Raw genomic sequence first — 9,178 nt, 5'->3', positions numbered from 1 at the left:
AAATAAATTTCAATTTAATAATTTTTAAAATAGATTATATAAAATGATAAAAAGTGATTATTGTCATAAATAGTATTTACTTTTATTAATTTAACAAAAAAATGAATATGTATTTAATATTACAAGATAACAAGATTAAATTAACAAATCATGACTAACCACTTTTGTCCAAAAAATAATAATTTTTGGCTACAATATAAAAGTAGTCGTACATCTATCAGTGTTTTTTTATTTTAGTTTCAATAAAAAAAAAAGTGATGTGTTTTGTATTCTTAATTTTTTTCTATTTTTTTAATTTAATCCTTTTCTTAATAGACGTTACAAAATAAATAAAACTTTATACTGTAGTCCTTACATTTATTTATATTTTATATTTTTGTCTTTATCACATTTTTGCCACCATTTACAAGAATTTTTGTTTGTGAGAACCAGAGTATTCTAATCACTACCCATTAGACTAATGAACTTCTAAGAAAAAAAAAAAGTAAAGATATTGAGGTGTTCATTTTAAAATTAAAAATAAAAAACTATATACAACTCCTAAATTTTAATTTCCAATCGTATAATTGAAGAACAAAATAATTTTGTAACAAGTGACAAGATAAATGACATCGATGAATTACTTTCTAACATAACTCAATGAGAAATAAGAACATAAAATATTGATGACGTTAAAGGTATGAGTAATAAAAGGAGACACTAAACAAAGTGGGAAATGGTTTTCTAAAAACACAAACACTTGCGGAGGCGTTAATTCCGAATTTCAGACTTGAACGTTGGAAAAATAATATTCTAGATCATCCTGTGTTAGTCATAAATGGTTCTTTGAACTTTGGTAGATAATTATTTGTAAAACGTAAGAAACTGATGATTTTTATTATAATTTTTTAAAAAAGAAATAATAAGAGGATAACTATCATCATTTTATATGTTTTGCCATTAAAACAAGTCTTAATATTATATTATAAGAATATGTTTTCTCTAGAATTTTCATTTGACCGAGAATAAGTAGGTTGCAGTGGAACGGTATTAGCGTAAAAATTCCAGTTTGGCGTGCAGGGGTATTTGGGTCTATCGAAAAGAAGCGTGTTAGGAATAATTTTCCTATTTATGCAAGTAATGGAAAATAAAGTTTTGAATAAAGATGGAGAAAAAAGAAGAAGTGGTTGTGGGAGTGCCAGTGTATTACGGCGGCGAAAACGAATACCAAAGGGGAGTGGTCCCTCCTAACGCGGTGGTGGGAGATCCGAAGGGCATCCCAATCCAGCAGACCATTTACAGGGACACTCCTGCTCCATTCAACTGCCCTTTATGCGGTAACACCGGTCTCACTACCGTCAGGTATTCTCTTCAATTCCCTGTCATATCCTTCTTCATTTTTTATTCAACAACTATAATGATGATACGTCAACACAACTCTATTTCACCCTTGCACTTCCACTAGTGTTACGGATCCATGTGTACATATACAATTCTATTCAACAACAACATGAGATCTTGTTAGGCTAGTCTGTTAGATAACAAATACGACCTCTGCTCTGGGTAGCTCGTCTCCAACTTAACAAACAAAATACGAGTTTCACTTTTTCATTATTGAATTTGCAATCAAGATGGCTGTTATTGTTATTATCAGGAATCTTCTTTTCAAAATTACATCACACTAGCACAGCAATTGACCATTTGTTCTGCTTTTGCTACCTAGTTCATCTTTTGATTCTGTTTGTCTATTAAACTTGTGTTCGCTAGCTGTATGTCTGGATTGAAGTGTCATTTAGCCTTTGGAGAAGAACATCTTGTTTGAGATGTATGTGTAACCAGAAAGCATCTGCCAAAGATGATGTAACTCATGGTTTCCATCTTTAGCCTGGGTAAGGGGAAGATTTATGGTGTCAAAGATTTACTTTGCGTCTGAGGTTTCAATTGACTTGCTACAATCAGTTCAGTATTGAGATTTAAGGCTAGGTCGAATTTAGGTTGACTTGCAATTACTTACACACCCCGAGGCACTTACATGACGAATGTTAAATTGGGATTGATAAGCACAGCTACATTCTGCAAATTTGTCAATTTTAAGACAATCGTTTCTTGTTTTATTGATTTATTCATTCCCTAGAGTAAGATTTAAGCATAATATGTAATATAATTCGCTCAAGAGCACATCCATTTTGACCTTTTTTTTTTATGATTTCTGAAACTTGATTGGGTTTTGTTTTCTTATGTTTTAACTGAAAACAGATCAAAGCCCAGTCTGGCAGCAGTTGTTGGATGCTTGATGCCAATGATGCTTGGAGTTTGCTTTCTTTGTCCTTCAATGGACTGCCTCTGGCATAAATATCACTACTGCCCTAAATGTCATGAAAAGGTATTATCGTAGTAGCTCCTTTAATGGATATCACTGCTCTAAATGTCCAATTGCAACTTAATGTCAGTATTGTTATGTTCATGTATAGGTTGCTGATTTTGAGAAATCAGATCCCTGTGCTGTGATGGATCCGCCACACTGGACACAGGAGAGCTTTGCATTGTCTGGATAAGATGATAATTCTGTTTCTGGCATTTGGACTTGCTTTTTCTGCATATCTAAAGAAGTAGCTGTTATGTGTGCATGGGACAATGAAAAATTCTGGTTACTTGCTGCTCCTGCGTTTGATCTAAATTTGAGTTATCTACTTGTACATCTGTTTGCATAGGGATAATACTGTATACACTCATGTTTTGTCAATATTATAATTTAAAGAGAACCGCAGGCATCCACAATCTGCATGCTTTGTTTTGGCCTTGGTAAGAGAACAGTTGAACTCAGTTGTTTGGTGATGAGGAGATATTCAACCTCTCATACTTCTATTAAATTTAATGAATATATAATCTGTGAATGTTTGTACACTGAGAAGTAATTTTTATATCAATAACTTCCATCCTGAAATAAAACATCCAAATTAATTGCTACTATGGAATATCCCATGTGTTGGTTTACTACAGCCTTTTTAGCCATTAAATAACGAAAACTTATATAGAAGTTTTGGTAACCTTAAAATAATTATCAAAAAAATAAACGAAATTCTCTTAAAAAATATGTCAGCTATTATAGACACTTTTATTTCACGTCGATTCAAATCGTGTAGCAAATATTCTTTTTCGATACACATACTTGTTATTTTATCATTGTTATGTTGTTGCATGACAGTAGTACAATGAAACAAATGCAATTGGAGTGACCTCAAGTTTCAATCGTTTTCGAATGTATGCAGTTCTCGAGTGCACTTGTCAATCAATTAGATTTATAGAGGTGTAACAAAATGGCAAAGCAAATAGACTCAATGGTCTTCAATTTTTTTCTAATGTAGTTTCATTGTAGTTCTTAGTTTAATTAAAATTTTATTTTAGTGTCTGCTTTTTCAAACGTCTTTTATGTTAGTCTTGTTAAGTAACTACTATCAAAATTGTCTATTTAAAACTTTATCTAGTATGTCAATATTTTATTTTAATTTATGATATGATTAAATATATTTTAGCATATTTTATTTTCATAATAAAGTATATGCATGTATAAAATAAAATTCTAATGTTGCATAAGGAAAGAAAAGTTTTGCTAAATATTAATTTGTGATTATCGTGACAATCTAGTTGTTGGTATTTATAAAAATTTAGAACATTACTTTTGAGGTTATTTTTTGGAATATAGTTGATTATTCATAAAGATATTTAGTTTATTTGAGTTGAGAGTAATTTTAAAATGAATTACCGTTAGTTTTATCTGTTTTGATTATTTTTCATTCTATGTTCTTTTTTATTAGAAATTTATTAAAGAGTATCAATTTCATTAGACTTGGATATTCTTATAGGAAAACTAATCAAAATGCTAATAAGCTAACCAAAATTGATATTAAAAAAGGGTTGAGTTGTGTTCATTTGATAAGGCTCATCTTCCTCTTAATCCATTCTTAAATTTAAATGCTTTAAGTATTTGGAGTCCCATTAAAGTTTCGTAAGCTTCTTTTGTGGTTGGTGGGCTTTTTAGCCCCTTTTATTATATAAAAACAATTTGCTAAATACTTTGTTCTTCCTAAAATATTTTTGCAATTCAAATTAAAAATTACAACTTGTCGTTTCTGTTTTATATCTATCTTAGAATTTCTTCATGTTTATTTCTTGGAAATAATAGATTTTTTTTCACTTTCTTTAAATTTTAAGGTTCACTATTTTTTTTTACACGTTCTTTTATATATATATATATATATTATACATGCAATTGTACATGTTATTGCATTTTTGGATAGAAAAAAATAAAGAAATAAAAAATTTATTTTAAATATAGAAACGTGTGAGATAAAACTCAATTTTTAAAATTATAATATGAAAAAGCTTTCAATTTATTTAAAATATACGTTACATTATCTTTAGATAAAGCGTGTCTAATAGTGAATTGTTTCTTAGTTAAAATATATTATTGTATATTTAATGTATGTAATGTGATTAATTATTATTTAAAAGTTTGAAATTGACTTATATAAAATAGTTGTTCATAATTTAAAATTTACTTGTTATATATACTAATTATTCATATAGAGTATAATATTACTGATAAAAGAGTTTAATATATTAAATTATTGTAAAAAGATTAGACATTAATTTATAAAGAATATTTATTAGCATATCCTAAATTTAATTTAGGAAAAAAGGTTAAAAGACTTCAAAGTTGAATGAGACAATTTTTAATTAATTATTCTCATTTTTTTATAAAATGCTATAAATTATGGTTACATTATGGCATTCTAGATGTAAAAAATAAAGAGAATTAAAACTGAATTATCTAAATGTTGATGAATTTGATAAACTGAATTTTATTTTAGATATACAAAAGTTGTTTATGCTAAACTATGCATGGATGGATTTAAGTGACATATTTTTAACTATGTCTAAGAGTAAAATGAAATGTTAATAAGTTAAAAACTGAAGGAAAAAGATTTTATAAAGTTAGAAATTAAAATAATTCTTCACTCTAGGACTAACTTATCAAAATAAGATACATATGTACATGCTTCTATCTAAAATTTATTACCATTTTTGTTAAATTACAATGAGGACAACATTTACAACATTTAAATTTCTTGCATGTCGCCTATGGAATCAAACAAAGAAATTAAAATGCAGATTTTGAGTAATATTTGAAAGGATTTTATTAACCTCAGTCTTTAGGGTAAAGATAAACAGTTAATAATAATAAAATTTTATTAGAAAAAGAAGTATTTATTATACTTTTATAACTTCATATTTTTTTACTATTATTAGCTACTTATTCTAAACCTTTACACTAAAATTAACAAAACTCTATTTGAAATTAAATAACAATGTGAATATTGTGATGATACTAAATTAAAAAAGAATTTTTACTTAATTTTCTTTTTTGAATTCTAATTTTTAAATAAAATTATATTTAAAAATTATTGCAGAAGAGAATTTTTTAAATATTATTTTTTTAATTTAATCTCAATTTAAATTTTATATTTAAATTTTCATTATTTATAACATTAAAACATTTATCTCTTTAATTTAATATTATTTAATAGAATAGAATATTTATTATTTTAAAAAAAATTATAAATTTTATATGCTTTATATACAATTTGTGAATTTTAATTGTTAAAAAAAATATTTTTAAAAATAATCTTAAACAAAACCCTTCTTCTTTTTATTAGAATTGACAACATACAAGCATTTATGTATATAAAATATCTTTATATATAGTCTAGTAAAAAAAAATTAATAAATATCAATGAATATTCATAATTAGTAAAAAATTAATAAATATTTATAAATGTTCATAAATAGTCACGTGCTATTCATTTAATAGTGTTGTATAGTGATGAGTTGATTGAGTTCAAATATTAATAACATATATTGCATCATTAATATTTCTAATCACAACCATTCTAAAGTGGTTATATTTAGTAAAACGAGTTGAAAGTAGTGAATTTTTATTTTCTAAATGTAAAGCCAGCTGAAATGATTTATAGCCAAAAACTTTTATCTGTATAAGTAGTTTACATATTTAAAATTATTTAGCAAATTAAATGTACAACTAATTGGGCTTAATGATTAAAATAATGTTTTTTTAAAAATTTATTATTAAAATAAATTAAAAATCAAATTAATTCTTTATTTGGGACAAATTTTTGTCAACTCAACTTATATTTCGTATAAAAATTAGATAAAATTAATTTTTTTTTTTTATTTAACTATTTCATCTAAAAGTAAGATAAAACACTCCATAATTTGACACATATTAATAATTTCGTATGAAACTAAAACAAAATTATAAGACGTAAACACGTGTTTAAATCTTGTTAAATTCATCTTGACAAAATCATATCTAAATTAAATTCTTTTGAATTGTCGGTTACTTCCCTGCGCAGTAAATGTACAATACAAACCAAAGTTCAAAAACCAAAACTGAGACGAATGTTGATGACTTATGATTATTGCATTGGAGCAAAAATATATAAAAATCTGACACAAACCTGAAGAGACAGATAAGACGGTAAGGAAAAGAAAAAGGAGAACAACTACTTTAGCCATAGGTGTACAGGTATATGTTATTTATTAATTTTTTAATTTTTTTAATTTATGTTATTATTGTCCTTATCAGATAAAACGTTATAATTATAAAATTATTATTTATTAATTTTTTACTATATGTTATTAGTCATGCATTGAAAAAATAAATTTCTTTCATCTATAGTAAACAAAAGTGTAATATAAAATTTTGAAAAGAATTATGAAAATATGAAAATAAAAAATCACCAATGAATAAAATTAGTTAAACTCAAAATGTGTTTTGAATAAAATTAACTAATTTTATATAAAAAAGACAAATTTTTAATTTAATTAATTTATTATTGGTGATTTTTTAGTTCTCATATTTTTATAATTTTAAAAAAATTGATATATAACATTTTTTATTTTACAAGAGTGAAATACTAAAAGAATTAATATAATTTTAAAATTAAAAGTTAATTTTTTTAAAAAGTAAAAAAAAAAAAAAAGTTGTATCTAAATTTTGTAAAAGAAAAAGGAAGCACGAGAGGTGAGGTGTACTTGTTAGATTTAAGAGCAATTTTTTGCTCTGGCTTTCTAATTGTGTCATTATTGGATAAATGAGAACCATTGTAAGGAAATACAGGGAAGGAACCGACAATTCAAAAGAATTTAATTTAGATATGATTTTGTCTACAATCAAGACAAATATAATAAGATTGTGCCACGTATTAACATCTCGTTTTCTCTAAAATTGAGACGAATTTAACGAAATTTAAACAAGTGTCGACCTCTTAAAATTTCGTCCAACTTTCATACAAAATTATTAACACATGTCAAATTATGGGGTGTTTTGTCTCACTTTTAAATGAAATAGTTAAATAAAAAATAAAAAAAATTATTTTTGTCTGACTTTTATACGAAATATAGACTAAGTTGGCAAAAATTTGTCCGACAGAAAATTAGTTTAATTTTTAATTTATTTTGGTAATAAGTTTTTAAAAAAATATTATTTTAATCATTAAGCCAACTAATTGACTTGTGTTAAATAACTTAAAAATAATATATAATATTATATTAATGCACTATTATAATTAATTCTCATTTATTTTATTATTTGTGATTAATTAATTAATTATATATTAAAATAAAAAAATTCATAAATATTTAAACGCAAAATATTCTAAATCATTATTTTTTAATATAAAATACATTTACATTGAATAGAGAGAAATCAAATAAAATAATAATAATAAACAAGTATGTTAAAATGTGAAAAGAACATTAAACAATAAGATTAACCCACTTAAGTTTTTATTTTACAACTTGTAAACTGTCTTTAAAAAAAATAAAAAAAATAAAAATATTGTAGATAAGTTTTAAAAGTTAAATGCCATTTTAAATGGCTTTTGAAAAGCTAACTTCTAAAAGTTATAAAAAAATTTCTTATTTTATATTTATCAAACAATTTTACTAATTGATTGACAAAATAAATAAGTTAGAAATTTCTAAATAAGCTACAAGCTATTTTACCAAACATAATCTATATTAAAGTGGTAAAAAATTTGAAAATATATTAACATCATGTACCATTTGTAAATAATGGTTAAAAATGAATTTATTATTATTTCTTAAATAACTTAATTTGATCTTACTTATTAAAAATATAATTCTTAATTTTTTATTTTACATATCTCATTCTATCATACGTTTCCTTTATTCAAGATGAATTTTGCAGTTCATATACTGTTTTTTTTTTTTAACCATTTTAATCAATTAATTACCAATTGTTTTAAATTTTTATCTACAACCTTTAAAGAGCCTCTAGATAAACATTGCCATTTATGTTTACCTTGCTAAAATACTACTTAACTAGTATGGTGAATTTCCCAAATATTATTTAATTAAAATTAAAATTAAAAATACATTATATAATTGTTTTAAAATTTTAATAACTTTTTTAAAATATTATAATCATCATAATACATATTTTTATTATAATAAAAAAGACTAAATTAAAAAGATTAAAAAAAATTATACTGAATGGGGCAGAAAGCCCAAAAGATAAAATTTTTAAAATTTAAAACTAAATCATAAAAGAGTAATAATAATAATAATAATCATCATCATCATCTAGGAAGTATTCAGTTAAACTTATGTTCAATAATTTTTTCTGTAATCTTTTTTAACTTAAAAAAGTGAAAATTATTAAACAACTTTATTTATTTTATTTTAAAATTTTCAACGTCAATTTTAACGCTACTCTTAAGCTGTAAAACCATTCTGCCATATACATTATCTTAGTTTTAAAATTGTTAATATATTGCCTCTAAAGTTGACATAAACATTGTTAGTCAATTTAATTATTAAACTTACGAGAATAAACTTCCAAATTTTGATGATTATTAGTCAATTTAATTATTGACACACGCTAATTTTATGACTGAAATTAACTGATACACACAAATGTCAAGATCAAAATAATTTATAGTTACTGAAATCAAGAATTAAAATTAATTTTTTACAATATTAAAGAGTAAACTAAGAAGTAGTGTTAATTTTAAAGATTAAAATATTTTTTTATAATATTAAAAACTAAATTGATTAATAATATTAATTTAAGACGTTGTAGTCGTCGATATTT

The 9,178-nt window shown here is 24.1% G+C and overlaps 1 protein-coding gene across 1 annotated transcript; it reads left to right on the top strand.

Annotated features, from left to right (window-relative positions):
- The first annotated feature begins 1,144 nt into the window (after positions 1–1,144).
- LOC113863471 (GSH-induced LITAF domain protein) lies at positions 1,145–2,812 on the top strand. Its single transcript, XM_027497065.1, has 3 exons — positions 1,145–1,341; positions 2,236–2,362; positions 2,451–2,812. The coding sequence occupies exons 1-3, from the start codon at positions 1,145–1,147 to the stop codon at positions 2,532–2,534; spliced, it is 408 nt and encodes a 135-aa protein (XP_027352866.1). The 3' UTR covers positions 2,535–2,812.
- Positions 2,813–9,178: the final 6,366 nt, after the last annotated feature.

Source organism: Abrus precatorius, unplaced genomic scaffold, assembly GCF_003935025.1.
Source record: "Abrus precatorius isolate BTA unplaced genomic scaffold, Abrus_2018 Scaffold3, whole genome shotgun sequence".
Lineage (NCBI taxonomy): Eukaryota > Viridiplantae > Streptophyta > Magnoliopsida > Fabales > Fabaceae > Abrus > Abrus precatorius.
The sequence above is the reverse complement of the archived record's forward strand: the minus strand, read 5'-3'. Positions and strand labels throughout refer to the sequence as shown.

Excerpts from the sequence above, each read along its gene's own strand:
- LOC113863471 (XM_027497065.1), top strand. The coding sequence starts at position 1,145 with ATGGAGAAAAAAGAAGAAGTGGTTGTGGGAGTGCCAGTGTATTACGGC. Across the intron at positions 1,342-2,235 it reads ACCGGTCTCACTACCGTCAG|ATCAAAGCCCAGTCTGGCAG; the intron begins GTATTCTCTTCA and ends AACTGAAAACAG. Across the intron at positions 2,363-2,450 it reads GCCCTAAATGTCATGAAAAG|GTTGCTGATTTTGAGAAATC; the intron begins GTATTATCGTAG and ends GTTCATGTATAG.